This window comes from Phymastichus coffea, unplaced genomic scaffold (genome assembly GCF_024137745.1).
Source record: "Phymastichus coffea isolate CEN01 unplaced genomic scaffold, Cenicafe_Pcof_1.1 PCOF00056, whole genome shotgun sequence".
NCBI lineage: Eukaryota > Metazoa > Arthropoda > Insecta > Hymenoptera > Eulophidae > Phymastichus > Phymastichus coffea.
In genome coordinates, this window is record NW_026706867.1 from 209,221 (window position 1) to 229,792 (window position 20,572).

The 20,572-nt window shown below is 35.8% G+C and overlaps 3 protein-coding genes across 7 annotated transcripts; 2 read left to right on the plus strand and 1 right to left on the minus strand.

Moving 5' to 3' along the window:
- Positions 1-2,685: 2,685 nt before the first annotated feature.
- Positions 2,686-4,847, plus strand: LOC131666138 (cysteine desulfurase-like). Its single transcript, XM_058938547.1, has 3 exons — positions 2,686-2,856; positions 3,044-4,006; positions 4,082-4,847. The coding sequence occupies exons 2-3, from the start codon at positions 3,150-3,152 to the stop codon at positions 4,575-4,577; spliced, it is 1,353 nt and encodes a 450-aa protein (XP_058794530.1). The 5' UTR covers positions 2,686-2,856; positions 3,044-3,149; the 3' UTR covers positions 4,578-4,847.
- On the plus strand, positions 4,612-10,575 carry LOC131666137 (putative RNA-binding protein EEED8.10). Of its 3 annotated transcripts, XM_058938545.1 has the most exons (9): positions 4,612-4,670; positions 6,092-6,532; positions 6,605-6,815; positions 6,929-7,026; positions 7,098-7,225; positions 7,305-7,561; positions 7,638-8,152; positions 8,229-8,505; positions 8,586-10,573. In XM_058938545.1, exons 3-9 carry the CDS (start codon positions 6,749-6,751, stop codon positions 9,179-9,181), a joined length of 1,938 nt encoding a protein of 645 aa, XP_058794528.1. In that variant the 5' UTR covers positions 4,612-4,670; positions 6,092-6,532; positions 6,605-6,748; the 3' UTR covers positions 9,182-10,573. The 3 variants fall into 3 exon arrangements, with proteins under 3 accessions (XP_058794528.1, XP_058794529.1, XP_058794527.1); XM_058938546.1 differs by having other exon boundaries at positions 6,092-6,821; positions 6,920-7,026; positions 8,586-10,575; XM_058938544.1 differs by lacking the exon at positions 4,612-4,670 and having other exon boundaries at positions 6,244-6,263; positions 6,354-6,815.
- Positions 10,576-14,237: 3,662 nt separating this feature from the next.
- LOC131666140 (dual specificity mitogen-activated protein kinase kinase dSOR1) lies at positions 14,238-20,522 on the minus strand. 3 transcript variants are annotated; one of them, XM_058938548.1, is made up of 9 exons: positions 20,139-20,522; positions 19,732-19,957; positions 19,550-19,662; positions 19,359-19,470; positions 15,594-15,770; positions 15,305-15,521; positions 15,175-15,216; positions 14,736-14,902; positions 14,238-14,661 (listed from the first exon to the last, which is right to left on the minus strand). In XM_058938548.1, the coding sequence occupies exons 1-9, from the start codon at positions 20,300-20,302 to the stop codon at positions 14,545-14,547; spliced, it is 1,335 nt and encodes a 444-aa protein (XP_058794531.1). In that variant the 5' UTR covers positions 20,303-20,522; the 3' UTR covers positions 14,238-14,544. The 3 variants fall into 3 exon arrangements, 2 of the variants coding, with proteins under 2 accessions (XP_058794531.1, XP_058794532.1); XR_009302077.1 differs by having other exon boundaries at positions 14,524-14,661; positions 15,175-15,236; XM_058938549.1 differs by lacking the exon at positions 15,175-15,216 and having other exon boundaries at positions 14,258-14,661.
- Positions 20,523-20,572: the final 50 nt, after the last annotated feature.

A 20,572-nucleotide genomic window follows, 5' to 3' on the forward strand; every position in this document is an offset into this window, starting at 1 on the left:
ATCGACATATTTAGTTTATGATTATATTTAACGAATGACTACACAAGATACGAAGAAAATTTTTATTGGTCATTGCTCCCGTTAAGTGGCCCGGAACAAGCCATATATTCAGGATTAAAGATTATGGTCGACGAACAGTCGAACACATTGTATCACGACATAATTGTATATCTTTAGCTTTTATCATATAGCTTGATCGTATAATAAAAAACTTGTACTTTATTCGACTTATCAGCCGGTCATTAAATATTTGTACACTTGCCGATAGATGTATAGCAAATACTGAAACTTACATAGATAGAAACGCACACAATGTTACGAAATAAGAAGAGTTGTCAGAATAAGAAATATGAAACATTCAGAGACAATTTTTCAGCTCGTAAAAATCGACGCACACTTTAAATCTGCGATAAGACTATATGCATCCGAACAGTAGAAAATGTAGCTTGCACAAGTAAACAATTTGTAATTTGCTTGAAAAACCTGTAATAGTAAGACAATATCGCGTTCAAATTGAGCGCTCGCTGCAGTGTGGCATTTTGGATTGGTGCGATCTGCCTCGACAAGCTCCAAAAACAAGCTGCACGGCAACGTACAGATATACGCACATGTATATGTAAATATACGTGAACGCCCAAAAGTAGGCAAGCGTACGGTCACCTAGCTGGAACAGTTTGACCGACGTCGCGCGTGATCTATCCACTGGACGTAATAATGCACTATAGTTACGACGACTGTAAAACATCGGAACAAAGTAAAATCCGTGGATTCCGTGGATCCGACGACTGACCCTAACGCGATAGCGACGAGTAGCGTCGGTGAGAGCGCGATGGCGTCAATTCAGCAGCGGTTCCAAGGATTAGTAGTAGTTGATTCATCGGTCAATCCAGTCGCACCTGCAGCTCGTCGTAAGCCCCACATCTATCCGCCAATGCGCGACGCACGTTACGTTTGGCGCCCGATGTACCTGTCAAAACATACAAACCATCTTCAAGCGGCTACTAAGATAGGCAGTTCAATTGACCAAGTTAAAAAAAAGAAAAGTCTGTCTACGACTACAATGAAATAGCCATAGACCAAAACAATATTTTACCTTAACTCTCTACTCGGCTTATTGGGCATTGCCCAATGGGCGGTAATATAAAATTCCATGGTAACTTAATCTTTTTAAAATAAAAATCAAATCGTATTTATATTGACATATAAGTACTCGAAAAAAATGATTTAAAATTTTAATATCATAATCAAGTTGTTGGATACCACCTTATAAATTCTTTTTTGTTTTACGTACATCAAATGCAAACCTAAATTAAGTCTGGATTTGATTTATATCACTGTTTACGTGGCGGATCATTTATATATTTTACTATAATAATTTTTCATACTTATATTTGCAGCGTTTTTTTTTTTAATTTCTGTTTGTTCAATGAAACTATATCGGAATTATAAGTTTTTCGAATTACGAGCGGTGAACGTTTGCTTCTGAAAACGAACCACGTGAACTCGAAAACTCGAAAATATGAATTTAGATAACCGGACGCTCCGGAATAGGATCTTATCAGCTATATATACATGGCAACGCTGTAAATTAATATAAGTTTCGGGCGCTGCATCACTCATTTAACGGAGATTCATTGCAGCAATAATGCGTAGAGTGCGCGTACAATAAGAAATAATAATCAGGACAATGGCCGAATCTACAAGAACAGCGATCGAACAGCAACTCTCAGAGTTGAACCTAAATGAACAATCAATATCATCTGTGGAAGTATCGGCAACGTCATTACAACAGACAACTTGGCGCGAAACTGTCACTCCTGAAATTAGAATGCAGCTCACCACCAAATTATTCGAAATAATTAGTTGTTCGGAAACCAGTCAACACCAATCTCTAGAATATGCGAAGAAAGTGGAAAATGATGTGTTTGAAGCGGCAATTTCAAAAACTGAGTATTATCATTTGTTGTCTAATCAAATCTGTGAAATCCAAAGACAAAGGGATACAAAAAGACAATCGTGGCGAGATAGTGTCACTGGCGAGATTCGAAAACAAATTGCAAAAAAATTAGTTCAATCTATAGTTCCCGGATGTGACCTTGAAAGCGTTGATGAACAAAATTCGATGAGAAACTTAACTGTATTTGCGGAAAAAGTCGAATGCGAACTGTTTGAAGCGGCTACATCCAGGTCTGAATATTACCAATTCGTAGGTGAGAAGATTTATAACATTCTGCAAGAGGATGTCGAAGAGCAAATGGACAGTGACTAAACAGAGACCTTCGATTTCCAATATATAATCTTTTTGTACAATTATATATATACAATTACGAATTTATTTATTTCCGTCAAGTTATCAAAAATATGTTCAAGTCCCAAACAAATAAATATTATTAACTAAAAAGTTAATTTTTTTATTTGTGTTTGCCACTTATGATTTAAATTCATTTAAAAAATGTTCATTGATGGTCATTTTTATGCTTCGTCTTTGATTTTGGTGTAATTATGGATATTTAGTTTTTCAAGTTATGGAAACATTTCAATTATAGAATAGAATACGATCCACTAAATACAATAAAAATTGCAGTAAAATAACTTGAAAAAAATAATTTATTTTTCATACTTTGTTACAAATTCGACAGTAAACAATTTATGTAAGTGACAGTCACAGAAGCACATTGACGTAACAAGGCAGCTCTATAATTTCGCTTGCCGACAAAGTTGCACATTATTTGTTAATGGTAGCGAAATTAGCAATCGCATGCAGGTTTAATATAACTCAACCATCTGACAGACATTTTTTAATTAACTGTTTTCGAGGTAGACTTAAACAACACATATTAAGATCGTAAAACTCAGGTTAGATTTGTTTTTATTTAAATGTTCGCTCATTTAAAGACATTAATGCTGATAATTAGTTTGCGATATTATGTTATCCACAAAAATCAGTAATATATATCATTCATTTCAAATAAATACTTATTTCGCGAAATATTTTTGTTTGACAATTGACTGCTCATTATTTGTACCTGTATGTTTTTTCTAGGATCCAACGATGAATGAACTTGTGGATTTATAGTATGACATAGAATAATTAAATTATTCAGTCTTAATTGAGCTCTTCACTTATTAAATAAAATTCAGTTTACAAAATGATGTGTTCAGCAAAAACACTTCTTTCAAGACATTTACATTCAAAGAAATGCAGGGCACTTCACACTTCGATGCTTCACCAAGTTGATATTTCTCTAACTAGTACAGATGTAGAAAAAGTACAAGCTACATCACCGTCATTAGGACGAGCACTGTATCTTGATGCTCAAGCTACAACACCAATAGATCCTAGAGTTCTAGATAAAATGATGCCTTACTTAATTTCGTACCAAGGAAATCCTCACTCTAGAACACACATGTATGGTTGGGAAACAGAGGCTGCTGTAGAACATGCTCGACAACAGATTGCTGACCTGATAGGAGCTAATCCAAAAGAAATTATTTTCACCTCTGGAGCAACAGAGTGTAATAACATAGCAATAAAGGGGGTTGCTAAATTTTACAAAGAAAAAAAGAATCATATAATTACAACTCAAACAGAGCATAAATGTGTTCTAGATTCTTGTAGATATTTACAAAGCGAAGGTTTCAAAGTTACTTATCTACCAGTGATGCCCAATGGCCTTATTAATCTAGCAGATTTAGAAGCTACGATAAGACCTGAAACTACCTTAGTTTCTGTAATGACAGTGAACAATGAAATTGGAGTGAGACAACCCATTAATGAAATAGGTGCTATCTGCAGAAAGAAAAAAGTTTTTTTCCATACTGATGCTGCCCAAGCTGTTGGCAAAATACCTATAGATGTTAATAAAATGAATATAGATCTTATGTCAATAAGTGGACACAAAATATATGGTCCTAAAGGGATTGGAGCATTGTATGTTAGGAGAAGGCCTAGAGTTCGTTTGGAGCCAGTGCAGAGTGGAGGTGGACAGGAAAGAGGAATGAGAAGGTAGGATTATCTTTATTTGACTGAATGTTCATGACAAGAATTTCATTTTGCATAAACTTTGATATAACATTTCAGTGGAACAGTTCCTGCTCCATTAGCTGTTGGAATTGGAGCAGCTTGCGAGCTTGCAAACAGTGAAATGGAGTACGATCACGAATATATCACAAAACTTAGCAACCGTTTAATAAATGGCATTATGTCTCAACTAACGCACGTTATTCGAAACGGAGATCCAGTTTCCTGGTATCCAGGATGTGCAAATTTGTCATTTGCATATGTCGAGGGAGAATCATTACTCATGGCTTTAAAAGATATTGCTCTAAGCAGTGGGTCGGCATGCACAAGTGCAAGTTTAGAGCCAAGTTACGTGTTGAGAGCGATCGGTGCGTCAGAAGATTTAGCTCATTCGAGTATAAGATTCGGCATCGGACGATTCACGACAGTTGAAGAAATTGATTATACAATCGAGAACACCGTCAAACACGTGATACGATTACGGGAAATGAGTCCTTTGTGGGAAATGGTGTGCGATGGTATCGACTTGAAGACTATCAAATGGACACAACATTAAATAAGGTCGAGACAACAATGATGATTTCGGAGCTAACGAAGACTGTTTAGTTCCTGTTACTCGAGTTCGACAATGCAGTTCTCAGTTTGGCAGGTGTATATAATTTATCTTTATGTTCCCGATTATTTGTATGAGCTTGTCGTTTGAGTAAGTTCTCATTAACTTTTTCTTTTTCAAGTGAAATAGATACACGCATTTACATTTGATGTAATATAAATTGTTATACTTTTATCAATTTTAAATTTATGAATGCAATAAATTGCACGTCATTTCCTACAAACAAATTCAACATTTTATTCATCATTATAATTGCACTCTTTCGAATTCGTTATTTATATGACTACATAGTATTTTTTACTTTGAAGAGATAAATATTATGACTTACGGGAATTATTACAATTTTCAATCGCTAAAATAATTAAAAAATTTACCGCATAAAAAGAATTTTGCACGATTTTATTATTACTCTAAAAATCTTAAAAAAAGTTTTAGGGGAATAAAAATCTACGTTTCAGTAGTCGTTTATTTAACTTTAAATATCGATTTTATTATACAAAGCTTGGTCTTTAAAAGTAGTTATAGTTTGAATTTTTTCTTTAAAAAAATTATAATTACAATTATAAACCAGTTTAATTAATTTAATATAATTTCTAGATTCATCGCTCGGATAATTCAATTATCGCGAACGAATTGTATTATGCTTCCAAATTAAAACAAATTTAATGTGAATTCCAGAATCATCTTTCGAACGCCCTGAACGAATTTAGTACAATATACGATATAGTGAATTTCGAGACAATGAAACAACACACTGACATAATTTCCTGTTTTCACGACCTCGATACTCGATATAAAAAAGTGGCAAGAGAACAATCAAAATTGCTTGTCTTAAAAGTAGTATTACATATTCAAATTTCTTGCGTTCGTAATCGCTGAACCGCTTTAGTTCGCTCTTCTCAAGTTTGAGTTGCTCTGCGACCATAACGTTGGGCTGCAGTATTAAACGTCATTCTTAACTTTAATTTTGAAAACGGTATGGATAAAAGAAATGGTTTCGAGTTAGTTTACGATTATTTATGACTTTTTTTATTTTATAAATATTTTAATAAACAAGTGAGTTATGTTTCACGCGGAAATCTTACTTAAAACCCGAAAATGTAAATTGCAATTTATTTTTTAGTGGCTATATAAGTTTTCTGTTTTATTATCAATTTTTGAACAAGCATTCAAAATATTTTTCATATTTTTGTAAACAAAAATAATCCTTGTAAACTTCAAATAAGCATTAAAAACGCCTATTATGCTTAAAGAATGCCAATATTATCATTTTTTCGAACGTTCCTAATTTAATTAAATTCAACTCATCGACATTGATTTTAAAATATATATGAGATTGTATATAAGCGATGTTAAAAAATTACTAAAAATGACTTGATTTTTTTATTAAACAAGATTAAACAAGAAATTATTGAGATTCATTCTATATATTTAAAAAGGTATATTTATTTGTTCAGCCGTATATACACAGACACACAGCTCCAAGTTATCGCGGTTTGTTGCACGCAGACATCTGTTTAGGTAGTTCAAGGCCAGGTTAAAGTCGTGCACTATTGTCCCCACCCACGAAGTTATATTGTTGAACGGCGGACACATGTGTAACGTGCCAAAGCCGGTGATAGGTGATAGGTAAGTGGTGACTGGTGACTGGTGAGTGGTGCTGAGTCGTGTAGCAACCAATTTGAAAAGTAGATGGCTCTGTGAAATATTTTACTATAGGGTCTCTTGTTTACGTGCGTCTTATTCTCAATCTTGCCTCGACCCTAAAAGTGGATGACAACCAGAGTTTAAGTTGAATTACGAAAACGCATTCGGCCACAACTTCGTCGACGTCGTGCAAGACTTCATTACGTATACCCGCATCGTTTGTGCTTGAGTTGTTTGCAAATTTCTTCTGGGTTATTATTAACACACCTTAAAAGTTATACTGTTCTTCCCTGATGTCTTGCAATCTTGTTTTTCTGTCCAAGCATCGTTGTGGAGATGATTATCTGTAGCAGAAGAGGATTTTTATTTTGATTCTGAATTGATTTGTCAGTCTTTTTCATCATATAAAAGCATAACGATCCATCCGTGCTCACGCGGGTTCCCGCAACGCACAGACTTCTAGTAAGATGGAAGATGAAATAGACAGAGGCCTGTGCAACATATTACAGAGAATATGGACCTTGAACGCACATGGTTTGTCCTAATTGTATCATATTCATCGAAAACATAATCGTTTTCTGCATGTTTTTCTCCTTACTGAATTTTATTGATGAATAATTTCATTGATTTTATTGATACATTTTTAGATGATTATGCTGCTGAAAATTCAATTGATGATTTGAAACCATACACCGTTGATAATGTGCCAATAAGAAAACTCTTTGTTGGCAACATAGCACAAAGAGTGAGTTAATATACAAAATCTTAACATTTCATCATTTACTAGAAAATTTCAGAAGTTACTTTATTTTTCAGTCGAAGCACAAAGATTTGGAAAAGGTATTTTCCAAATATGGTAAATTAGATGGTTGCTATTTGAAGAAGAACAGTGGTAAGAGTAATTATGCATTTGTCACATTCAGCAGTATGGATGATGCTTTGAAGTGAGTAATAAATTATTAAATTTTAATAAAAATCAGTTCCATTTGTTATTTAATTAAACATTGGATCTTTAATTGTTAGAGCAACAAAAGATGGGCAGAGAAAAATGATCAATCTGCACAGTCGAGATTTAAGGGTTATGCCAGCTGATTCATGGCATCAACCAGACAACGTTGAAAATAAACTAAAGAAAATACTCAAATCTGTAGAATCAAACCAAGAAATGTCCACCGAATTTGAACTCAATGAAGATGCACTGATTCATAAACTGAACGATGATTGTTTGATGCATATCTTTTCCTTTCTTCCTATAGCTGATAGAGTGAAAATTGAAAGAGGTATGTCAAACAATTATTTTTTATATAACAGCAGTTCCATCATTAACACTTGATTTAAATATGACTTTTGTTGCAGTATGTAAAAGATGGAAAGTAGTGAGTCAATCGTCATGGCGTACATTCAAGAAACTAGACCTCACACAAGCCACATGGGGCTTCACATTGTCCAATCAAGGACCAAGAGAAATTTACACATCGAGTCTTCGCAAAGCTTTACTCAGATGTGGACAATTTTTAACGCACATAGACTTATCGAATTTCGCTGAGAAGTTGAGCAAAAGCACACTCACAGTGATTGCCAGATTTTGTCCGAATCTGCTATACATCGATATAACCGGTCTCGGTGTCTCACCGGCAGGAATAAAATCTCTAACAGCAAGTTGCAGTAACATTGTAGAATTCAATTTGGGACCTTGTTCGTCACAATGTGATCCTGATTTGTCACTTTTGTTTTCAAATAACAAAAAACTACGACGTGTGAAAATCTTCAAGAACTTTATCAATGGTAAAAGTCTAATGAGTTTACCTGAAACTATTGAAGCCATCTCGATAGGCGAGTGCTCCAACGTATCTCCACGCCATTTTTGCAAAGTATGTAATATCTTTCACAACTACAATCTGAGTGCGTATAAATGTGTGTGTAACGTTTGAATTTTCATTGTTGCAGGCAATAGAAACGTTCAAGAATTTACGCTACCTATCGTTGGATAATTGCGTCAATTTCGACGATCAAACCGTCGAAGTTATTGCTCTCTGTGCCGATACTCTAAAAGAGCTACACTTACGTGAATACTTCCCAGTAATGAGCGGAAGATCTTTAACGCGAATATCCGTACTAGTCAATCTTGAAGTCCTAGACTTATCTAGGAATGCATGTGTCTCGGACGAATGTTTGATTGCTGTTGGAAACCACTGTAAATTGTTGAAAAACGTAGATATCAGTTGTAAGTACATTCAAATATGTCTTAGCATATGATACATCTGGATTGATGCGATTAAGTTATTGTTTATCTAACTCTTGCAGCTTGCCAGTCGGTATCGAACGCAGGTCTGGCAGGAATTACTCACCTCCCGAAATTAGAACATTTGAACATCAGCTACCTGGGCAAAGTGACAGATGAAGTACTTACGGACATACCCAATTTACGTACATTAGTATGTCGTGGCTGTCCAAGCTTACAAAACACTGGTCTTTGTACCCTCATTGAAGAATCTAAAAACGTCGAGCTTTTAGATATATCGGGATGCGATCTCGTGTCAAATGATTTTATCGAAGCTGCCATCAAAGTAACTCTCAAGCGCACAAACAATATCTTGCTTAAGATATATGCCGGTAATACGAATGTGAAATTCAGTGAGATTTCTGCGATCTCGCCGTTTTTGAGTGTACTCAACGTCGATCTTTCCGATGATTCCCTACGTCCAGATTTTGATCATGCGTTTATCTTTGCTAATGAGGCAGGCGCAGATGAATTTGATGACTCGTACATGGACTTATATGACGATTATGATTACGATTCCATGGATGAATACATTGATTATGCCGATCTGTTCAACGATTATGAACTTGCGTCGCGATACCACGATATCCGTTTTGATGATTTGTTCGATATGTATTAAGCTCTGTTCTATTGGCCCTCTTTTTTACTACATTTTTTTAAATTAATTAAGATGTTCTTTTTTTTATAAAAATTTAGAATTGTAACTTTTTTAATGAAATTTTTCTTGCATTGTTCTTGCATGTTAAAGTATATACACTATTTGCAAAGAGATTTTTTGTTTGGTTAAATAACATATTATTTATGTAAACTAGCCTTGTATAGCGTATTCTCTTTTTTCGTTATTATAATATTCTTTGCATTAATTAATCCTTTATTTTGCATGCCAACTTTGAGATTCTATTGCGCGCATGAATAAATGATGCAATTAAAAAAATCGATAACTATTCGTATTCATTGGTACATAAAAATTTAATAATCATTCCACAAGCACCATTTGACAATAGTTAATGAACTTTTAATCATTCCAAGATATATTGGAAAATATTTAAAGTTTTAGTAAATCTACGGTTCATAAAATATCTTAATCTAAGTCAATATTAGAAGCTTTAGGTAGCCTTAGTCTTAAATGTTATTAATAAATAAATAATTTGAATATTTTAAAAAATTCATAATACTTTTTAAAATGCTTCAAATATAATATAGTTTAATATTCTGATAAGTTTCTGCTATCCGCACATCTCGCAGAGGCTTTTTACATAATGAGACATCAGACAACGGATATCGGACGTGTACCAAGATTATCAAATTAACAAACAAATTATTTGTTTAATATTTGGATGTGTCCATGATTGCGCAGGGTGCCAGCAACGATAAACAGTGTAGATCTAATATATTAACATTATTAGTACAATAACATATCATTTAACTATCTTCACCATGATAAATATCTGATGGTCGATGTCTGACGTCCGATGCCTCCTTATGTAGAAAGTTCCTCGTGATCAAATATATAGCTATAAAGTTATTTAATTTTGCTTGCATTTTATTTTATTCTTTTACTTTCTTTCAAAAAAAGTACAAGACAATAATATTCATCTCAATTTTCTATATAGAAATATAATTATGGTTTTGTGATCATTAAAATAACCAGTATAATTTTAAAACAAAGCCTCGAATTTCTGTAAAACGATTTATGCACTGCATATCTTATACTTGATTATTTTCAGAAATTTTCTTCTTTCTTCATATCAATTTAATGAAATGAATTTACGACTGAAATATAAATATCCGACTCAACATCTTTTTAATACAAAAAATATAATACAGAATATAAGGAATAGTAAAGAGCAGGATGATAGGGGCGATACTTTCACATAATTTGGAACATTTGAAATCTACGAAAATTAATTAGAAATGAAATCAACAGGAATTATCAACGTTTTACTAATATTATTATTTATTTTGTTTTCTTGTATTTCTTAAAAATGAATACGCTAAAAAATTTTGTTTTCTCATAATAAAAGAACTTTTTCATCAGTATAATTTTCATTATGTTATTTTCCGCTTATCCAACAATTTAAACATTAATTGATATTTATAACGCACATTGAAGATCTTGCTATTTACCAATTATTAAATCAACCAATTATTAAATGATGAGAACATAATGAGAATTAAATTCATTTGCAGTAATAAACGTCGTACAAAAAAGTACACACCTACTTAACACACCTGTTTTGATATTACTTTTGAATGGTTGATAAACATGTACTAAAAAAATGGCAATATCATTAATTGAAAAAGTATATCTTTGGAAATATTTATCAAGCAGCTGATGTAAATTTATTTTAATGTGAGTAATTGTGGAGAATGGTCTGCCAAGTACTTTCAAGCTCCTAAATGAATAATAACAGATTTTATTTTAATTAAAATATGATTGTTTAAACACATTTCATGATGCAAACGAATTGAGGACTGGAGGAGAAGCTAAAACATTTTCCATATTACGATCTAATATGGATTTGCCATTTGTCACAAGCATTGCAGATAATCTATGAGTTACGTAATCAACATCACAACTTTACCAACGATGTAGTTGTGTGTAATAAGGTCCTTCCGTATAATCCCATTTCAACATTGGATCCTATTTTTGGAGAAAATTATATTCTTAAGGATGAAAACTCCCAAAGCAGCCATTTAAAATTGGAAATGTATTTTACGTTTTTAGATCGTAATTTTATACATAATATTATAAGGCTGTAGAACGAAATGAAAACGTTTTCAGGTAAAATTTACAACAAAATTCGCGTCTCTTGTGTTAAACGTGCCCTAGAACCCAAATTATATTATAAAAAGTCGAAAATAAATTTGCTAAATGATATAATTAGGATGAAATTGGTTCTACATTAAACCAATGAATTTTACTCAGGAATGAAATTGCAAAACTAGATTGAAGAACGAAAAATTTCGAGGTTGCCATTTGTTGTATTTGTTTTTATTTATTTCATCATTTTACAGTAATTTGAAATTTAACAAAATTAATACAGGAAAAAATAAGATGAATTTTCAAGAAAGAAAGTTCTTCATAATGGCACAACTTCCATATGTTCACCTGTCAAGACATGCTTAATTTCATAAATGATGTACGCTAAACCGTAGTAATTTCAAAGATGAAAGTTGCGTGCGTGTATTTACATTGAAAATTAATAAGTTGCTGCAACAAAATTTCGGTATACACTCTCATGAAATTTAAACGATGTATTGACACAATCTACAAAAAATGCAGTGTTTTACACCTAGGAATATGTGCATGATTTTTAATGTCAACATTAATGACTTTTCTCTTTATTTTTTTCTAAATTGAACTACTTGGAATTATTTCCCGAAAAAAATGTACGAGCGTAATTGCAATAGATGTTAATTAATAAAAAATCCTAAAATTCACTCTATTTATGGCAAAACCGTATTAAGTGAAAACTTTTTCAAGTAATTCTTAATAAAATTGTCATAATTCAACACATAATTTTTCCTAGGTGCTTCTTTTTTCCTTTTGTTCTACCTAGTTTTTTGTTATCATTTTGAACCCAGCAAAATTTTTATTAAGTAAAAGTACAATATCATATGATATCTAGACGTTTACAAGAGATAAAAGTTCTGTAAAAATCAGTTCTTAGACATCTACCACTCCGAGGTATATTTGTGAGGATGAGCACTCAATCAAAGTAGATTGCAAATTTCCCTCATAAATTTTTTTTGTCACAAACAAAAATCTAAAAAACTTTCATTTTTATTATGTTTTCAAAATAAAATGATATTAATCTTAAGCTGTGACAAAATTATGCAACAAAATTATTACAAAAAAAACATTATGAGTGTTTCTCAGTTGAACAAAAGTATAAATTCAAGTATTTACCAATTATAGAGAAGTAGACTAGCAAAAATATAAAATCACTTTTTTAAATATCAATTTACAGAACAAACTGAAGTTAAAATGTTTCATATCACCTTGTATATCAAATTTACAAAATTCAACAATTAAACTAACTTTGCATTTCTCATTAGTTTACAAGTAAGCAAAAAATTTTATACCTCAGTATACAGTTCGTATAATTATAATTTATCGACCAGTCGCTTAATAATAGTAACATTTCATTATTTTTCATTATTATTTTTTTCTCTCTACCTTCACCAATAAAATGTCTCACAAATACTTTATGTAACAACATACTGCTGAAGTCAACTTGTAGTTAACTTTTGATTATAGAATGATGCATTTCAACATGTATGAACAATTAGTGCGATAATAACACATAATACAACGTATTATCGCAAAAATCTTAGAGAGTAAAGCAGTTAATTCTACAAGTCAAAGTCTTCTCCATTGAATATTTCTACTATTCTGTGTAGCACGGGTATTTTTGAAGTTTTTGAGACAAGTTATTTTCTTCTTTGTTACTGCAGTTTCGAAATTTCAATCATACTTCACAATAAAACGAATTTTCAATGATCATTAAATATCCGAAAAAAGTTTATTACAATTTCACAATTTGACATGAAAAAGAAAATACTTTAAATACTATTTTGTTTCCTCAAAAATATTAAATAAAAAGAACAATTGTTTCCTCCTCTTTCTACATACTTCGTACATTTAAGTATATGGCAGAAATATATCGAACATGCTACACATTATGGCTAAAACTCGCGTAGATGCTTTGCACAAGTATTTTTTTGTTTGTAGTCAGTCCTTTGTAAAATGTGCTTAATAAGTTCGTCGTTTTTTTTTCAATATAATTATTTGCCCATGACGAAAAAATGTCTAGCACTTGTTTATCGTGTACAGAGAGTGACTATAACAGAAGAAAAGATATTGATTATAGTTCTTTTTTTATTTTTCCGTCGACGACTCGAAGCTTAGACTATACAGCATTCAGGTACAAATCTCACAAAAACAATGCATTACAACGTATGCATTTAATGCCTTTAATGCTGGATGGGGTTGAACGACGAAGATCTCATCAGATTTATCATATTAATCTTCGAGTCTATTATTATTCTTTTGTTTTCTTGACATCATTTTCAATGAAGAAATTGTTCTTGTACAATTCAATATCAACTATATATGAGTGTTTCTAGAACGATTTGTCTTACATACTTTGAAATGAAAATCATACACTAAATCGATCAACTGAAAAGAATTCGTATACAGAAACTAAAAAATTCAGTGGCGAGCTAGACGTTTCATCGACAGTAAATATATATGTACATACATAAAAATATTCTCTATATATAAATACATATATAGAAAATATTTTGGTAAAGATAGTAACCCCCCTCTTGCTCACTCACTCTCTCTCTCTTTCTCTCTCTCTCTCTCTCTCTCTCTCTCTCTCTCTCTCTCTCTCTCTCTCTCTCTCTCTCTCTCTCTCGTGCAAATGCAGCTTTACCATACGTTTGAATTGATTTTTTAATCTATGAAATTTGACACTTGTTTTTTGTATATATATACACATACGAGGAGCAAATGAATAAGATATTGAGACCTATCTATTTAGTATCTGAATCATCGAAATAAATTGACATTTTTCTCTCTCTCCCTCTTTCATCCCCTAAGCCTACAGGGTAACATCCCATGACAAATAAAGCAAATTCAATTCTCTCTCTCTCTCTCTCTCTCTCTCTCTCTCTCTCTCTCTCTCTCTCTCTCTCTCTCTACCAAACCATTTCCCGACACAGCTCAATTTTTTTATTTGTTAAACATATACTTTAATCGCCGCAGTATTATCACGTGATTTATTCTCTTATATAATTAATATATCATCGATAGATCAAAGAAAAAGAAAAGGACATAAATAAATGATAAATAAATCGCCACTGCATCAATGATAGTGTAATGCGATTATCAACTTAAAAGCTCAACTAAAACGCAATTCAAGAGTACTGAACGTGAATGCAAGTGGTCAAGTATGTAAGAGTAACATTTATTCAGGATTGTACGTTCGCTAAGCGTGTTGGAGTGGTTGGTTGTATCTCCATCGTTCGACATACCCAACCAGCGATATCCACGTTCTCTGACTCGGCTTTCTTGATCCAATCATGGTTCTGCGAATCAAAAAAATAAATATGTGTTGAATGATATGCGTCGATTTCGCAAAGGCATTGTGATTTAAACTTACCATAAGCGTTTTCAAATCTGCTCTCTCAGCTGGATTCTTTTTCAAGCAGCGATTGACAAAGTCTGTAAATTCGTCACTGAAAATTCCTGACGGTAGCTTCGGCGGCGGTTCGTTCACAATATAATCCAACAACTCGAATATCGCCATTGGCCTTGGGCTACCTGGATCTGTTGAGAATTGAAAAAAATAAATATTGTGCTTTTTGACGCTAGAAAACATCGATCTACTTAGAAATAAAAATTGAAAAGCTTGTAATCATGGAAAATTCTTTCAAGTCAAAAAAATGAATGAACAAAAAACTCGATTTCTAGCGTGTCATTTAAGAGTTATAATTGCAATGACAATGCTTATGCAATTTTATAAACTTTTAGCAAATGAATCTAAACACATGCTCGAATGATAAGATCTAAATCGACATTAGTACAGAGAAGTACATTACCCTGGGTACCCTGGTACTCGAATTTCTCCGGGTTAGTACGTCCTTTGAGTGTCCCAAACAGACTAGCCGTGAATAAAACCATTCCACAATAGCCGCGATACAAAAACCAATAAGAGCGAAATCAACTTACTATGAGACGGTGATTTAGTTGGCGTAACCGCATTGTTTGCTGCGATATCATTGGCAGTAGCAGCGACGACACTAGGGCTCTTTCCGAATATCGCAGCGATGGTCTTGTCGTCGGGTGGCGGTATTGGATACATTCCAATGGCCATCTCAACTAGTGACAAACCTAAGGACCATATGTCACTTTGCACCGAGTAGTGCGTGCCTTGTAATCGTTCCGGCTTGTAAATCGATCAGAGATTAACAATGGAGCTTCGTGCGTTATTATTGTTTATCCTTCGATGGACACTTACCGACATGTAACTTCTCGTGCCGACAAATGAATTGGCCATGGAGTCGATCAGTTGCCCAGATACGCCAAAGTCACAAATTTTAATCTCACCCGCGCTGTTCACCAAAATATTACTGGGCTTCACGTCGCGATGCATTATCGCGTGCTTGTCTCTCAAATAACTTAGACCCTTGAGAACCTGCCGAAGTAATGGAAAAATCAGCGTGCATTGAGAACGCGATCGACAGTTGGATTACTCGGAGTTTTCTTTTGTTAAACGAGCTGAAGTAGTGAAGTTCGGTTATGCTTTTAAGCGGGGTAGGACCAAGGATACGGCACAAAAGAAGGTTCAAAGATAAGGATAAAAATATTTGGAAAAACAATTGAAGACTGTAGAGAAGCCACCAGTAGACGTCAGTTCTAACCCTAATCAGCTCGCGTAATGACGAAAGACATCCTCAATAAAATCCCCGCATTGGTGTCACGGCGTCCATCGGCGAGTCACGTGCAATCTCGTCGTCGGACCGAAGAAGACATCGAGCATCTTTACCACGAGCCCGAAACTCGCGACCACGTCATCCCAATCCAGCGTCTCTGCGACAAACTCAACACCCACCTGACGCTCGGACTGACCAGCGAGCAAGCAGCCAAAGTGTTAGAGATCAACGGACCTAACAGTTTATCGCCGCCGAGGATCACGCCAGAATACGTGAAATTCTTACGTTGCATGTACGGCGGCTTCGCAGCTCTACTGTGGGTTTGCGCTTTGCTGTGCTTCTTACTGTATGCTGTTGAGAAATTGTTGGGTTACGAGGAGGAGGGCATCGAGTATTTTGGCGCCATAATCGTGCTGATATGCTTGATATCCGGCATATTCGCTTACACGCAAGAGAGCAAAAATACCAAGGTGATGGAGAGCTTCAAGAAGATGGTACCGACCGTGGCGACTGTCATTCGAGATGGCGTGAGAATACAGCTACCTGCGGAGAAAGTTGTGGTCGGCGACCTCGTCGAAATAAAGCTCGGCGACAAGATCCCGGCGGATACGAGAATCATCGAGTGTCACGCGCTGCGAGTGGAAAATTCGAGCATCACAGGTAGGCGCTTTGGGAGAAGCTCTTTGGCAGAAGCCAAGCGCCAGCAAAGTCACGGGTTCGTTTCTGGTTTTCGCAGGCGAAAGCGAACCGAGGACTCGCGTCGACTATCCGACCGACAACAATCCTTTAGAATCGAAGAACGTCGCCTTCTTCTCTTCATACGCAGTGGCAGGCAACGGTCGTGGTATCGTTATAGCCACCGGTGACAACTCAATGATCGGTCGTCTGGCTGGTCTCACAACTCATCTCGCTAAAACCGAAACGCCGCTTGCCAAAGAGATCCGACACTTCGTTCATCTCATTGTCTTCGTGGCGATAGTCTGCGGCGTAGTGTTCTTCTTCTTGGCGTTGATCGTCGAGGGTGACATTATCAAAGCGTTCACCTATTTTTTGGGTATCGTCATCGCCAATGTACCCGAAGTCTTACTCATCACCGTCACTACAAGCCTAACGCTGACAGCCAAAAAAATGGCGGATAAGAATTGCTTGGTAAAAAATCTCGAAGCCGTTGAGACACTTGGGTCCACCTCGACCATTTGCTCGGACAAGACTGGCACTTTGACGCAAAACAAAATGACAGTTTCGAACACTTGGTTGGGGAATACGAGAAACAATTTCCCTGCGAACACAATGCTGGGGGTCGAGAGAGATTTGTTGCTCGAGAAACCGGCGTTCAACGTTTTTATAAAAGACGCCACGCTCTGTTTGAGGGCGGAGTTCAAGGACGATTCCGAAACTGCGCAGTACACCTTGATCGAGGATCGCGAGGTCATCGGCGATGCTTCCGAAACTGGTATTTATCGTTTTGTTTTTTCCCACCTAGTAACTTGACTTCCGACGAAAAGCAAATTGACACGAGAATACAAAAAACTACGCGCGAACAGGCATTTTGAAATTCTGCGAGCACATACACCCGACGAGAACGTACAGAGCTGCTTATCCGAAAGTCGCCGAAATTCCATTTAGTTCGGTGACGAAATATCAACTATCGATTCACAAAGATCATATCAATGGCTTTGTGATTATAATGAAGGGCGCACCCGAGGTGATAATGGAATTTTGTGACAAGATTTTAGCCACCGACGGTACCACGCGGAATATGCTGCCTGAAGATTTGCATGCTTCGAGGAAAGCTTGCCTTGATATGGGTTTGCTCGGGGAGAGAGTGTTGGCTTATTGCGATTACGTTCTGCCAGGTAACGCATACTGTTAACGAGTTATCGGAAGATTCCTTCGATCCGTTGACAATTTCCGCTTTCCTTCAACAGCCGAAACATACTCATTAGACTACCAATTCAACACAAGCAGCCCGGACAACTACAATTTCCCAACGACAGGTTACCGTTTCGTCGGTCTCGTAAGTCTTCAAGACCCACCACGTCCGTTCGTCTACGAAGCCGTACACAAATGTCGCACAGCTGGTATCAAGGTAATCATGGTCACTGGTGATCATCCAGTGACGGCAATAGCAATCGCCAAGAAAGTTGGTATAATCGGTGAAGGTCACGAGACACGTTATGAGAGAGCAATGGTACTGGACAAATCGTTCTCGACAAGTATCAAATCAAGCATCGAGGACGAGGCTATCGTTGTGACTGGCACCGAGCTGAGAGAGATGAACGACGATGAGTTAGATTATATCATCAGGAACTACGAGGAGATTGTTTTCGCGAGAACATCGCCTCAACAGAAGTTACAGATTGTCGACAGTTGCCAAAGACTTGGAGAGATCGTTGCTGTCACCGGGGACGGTGTCAATGATTCTCCAGCGTTGAAGAAAGCTGATATCGGAGTTGCAATGGGAATCGCTGGTTCGGACGTTGCTAAAAACTCTGCTGACATGATACTACTTGATGACAATTTTGCTTCGATAGTCACAGGCATCGAGGAGGGCAGATTGATATTTGATAATCTGAAGAAATCCATTGCTTACACACTAACCTCGAGCGTGCCAGAAATGCTACCAATGTTAGCAAGTATAATATTTGCGATCCCGTTGCCATTCGTCATTGAATTAGTGCTGTGTGTTGACATAGGCACGGATCTTTTGCCAGCAGTAGCACTCGCTTACGAGAAAGCCGAGTCGGATATAATGCGGCGAGCACCCAGGAATCCACAATACGACAAGCTCGTGAATAAAAGATTGATATCGATGACGTACGGCCAGATTGGTATGACACAATCGATGGCAGGATTCTGCACGTACTTCAGCATACTGATGTATCATGGCTTCCTGCCAGGTGATCTATTCGGTTTGCGTATCGCTTGGGAAGATCGTGCAATCGACGATCTCCAAGATTCTTATGGTCAAAATTGGGATTATCAAAGTCGTATGGATCTGTTGAACGAGGCGAGAACCGGATATTTTTTGTCGATTGTCATTACTCAGATGATTGATTTGATTATGTGTAAAACTAGGAGAAACTCAATCTTCCAGCAAGGCATGGGAAATTGGACACTCAATTTTTCGTTTGTTTTCGAGGCTGCTTTAACATGTATCTTACTTTATGTGCCTGGTACGGAGAAAATATTGAAGACTATGCCACTGGATTATTATTGGTACTGGCCTTGCTTGCCTTTCGGAATATTTTTATGGACATATGACGAGTTGAGGAGATGGTGGATTAGAACTTATCCAGGCGGTTTCATTGAGAGAGAAACATATTATTAGAAAAATAAAAGACACTTACTGCTGAAGTAATAGTTCCTAAAATTGGCTCGGGTATCCTACCAGCCTTCTTTAATATAAGATCCAGAGAACCACCATCCATGTATTCCATGCAAATGCTGATCTCTCCATCACTACAAGATACCAAACGACAATTACCAACTAAAATCATTCATGTAAAAAGAAGTAATAGAATGGCAGGAATAAGTATACCTATAAAAAGCACCATAAAAACCAACAATGTGAGCAAAGTTACATTCATGAAGAACTTTCAGTTCTCTGATGATTTGTTTCTTTATCGCAGGTTTCACTTCTAAATGTATCAACTGAAAAACAATAAAAGATCAGTGTATATATTGCAATTGAAGATACAAAATGATTCAAGTGTGTTTTACCTTTCTTGCCATGATAAGTCCATACTTTTTATGCCTAACTTTCATAACAACACCACCATTACCTGCACCAAGTTCACCAAGTTTCTCAAAGTCCTCGTCGCATAGTTCACCAACTTTCTCCTTTTGCCCTAAGAAACTTTCAAGTCTCTTTCTTTGCTCCTCGTCCATACCCAATTCTTCTAATCTCTCCTGAATGGAGTCAATGTTTATTTTGCCCATAACTCCACTGTTAAGCAAACAGATTATAACATTTGAATCAAACTCAAGTGGCAACAATCAAAACTAATCAACAAGAGCAAAAAATTTTTTTTATAGCTAGCTCTGTTATCGATTTTCCATTGAGCGCGTACACCAATATAACTTGAAAAGGCCTTGAAGGCAACAATAGCAAATAAAAAAAGACATACTCTGGAATGACTGATGGTTCAGAAGCAGCAGCAGCGGCGATAGCAGTAGAAGCAGCATAAGTCGGTGGCACAGGCGGCGAAGGTGAGACCGCTGGAGCAGGCTCGATCGAGCCTGCAGGCAGGGTCAAGTTCAACTTGTTCTTCGACATGCTTGCACCTCTCATTGGACACAAATTCTTTCTTTCACACTTAGCGATATATAACACTCGACGAAATCAACAGGATATACTCTTTCTTTGTCTCACTAATAATATCACGCGCAAGGGACTAAAACAAAACAACACACAGGCACATACGACTCAGCAGTCGCGACAACAACGACATATACTCGTTGACATTTCACCCGCGTACATTCACGAGTGTTCACGACAACGACCGATACCGCTTGTGCTTTTCCTTTTCTCCCCTTCGGGTTTCGTTCCGCGCCGACGTCC

Coding starts and splice junctions, on each gene's coding strand:
- LOC131666138 (XM_058938547.1), top strand. CDS start 3,150: ATGATGTGTTCAGCAAAAACACTTCTTTCAAGACATTTACATTCAAAG. Junction 4,007..4,081: donor CAGGAAAGAGGAATGAGAAG/GTAGGATTATCT, acceptor ATAACATTTCAG/TGGAACAGTTCCTGCTCCAT.
- LOC131666137 (XM_058938546.1), top strand. CDS start 6,749: ATGGAAGATGAAATAGACAGAGGCCTGTGCAACATATTACAGAGAATA. Junction 7,027..7,097: donor TTGGCAACATAGCACAAAGA/GTGAGTTAATAT, acceptor TTTATTTTTCAG/TCGAAGCACAAAGATTTGGA. Junction 7,226..7,304: donor AGTATGGATGATGCTTTGAA/GTGAGTAATAAA, acceptor TTTAATTGTTAG/AGCAACAAAAGATGGGCAGA.
- LOC131666140 (XM_058938548.1), bottom strand. CDS start 20,302: ATGAGAGGTGCAAGCATGTCGAAGAACAAGTTGAACTTGACCCTGCCT. Junction 19,471..19,549: donor TTTTATGGTGCTTTTTATAG/GTATACTTATTC, acceptor GGTATCTTGTAG/TGATGGAGAGATCAGCATTT. Junction 14,662..14,735: donor CAGATTTGAAAACGCTTATG/GTAAGTTTAAAT, acceptor TTTGATTCGCAG/AACCATGATTGGATCAAGAA.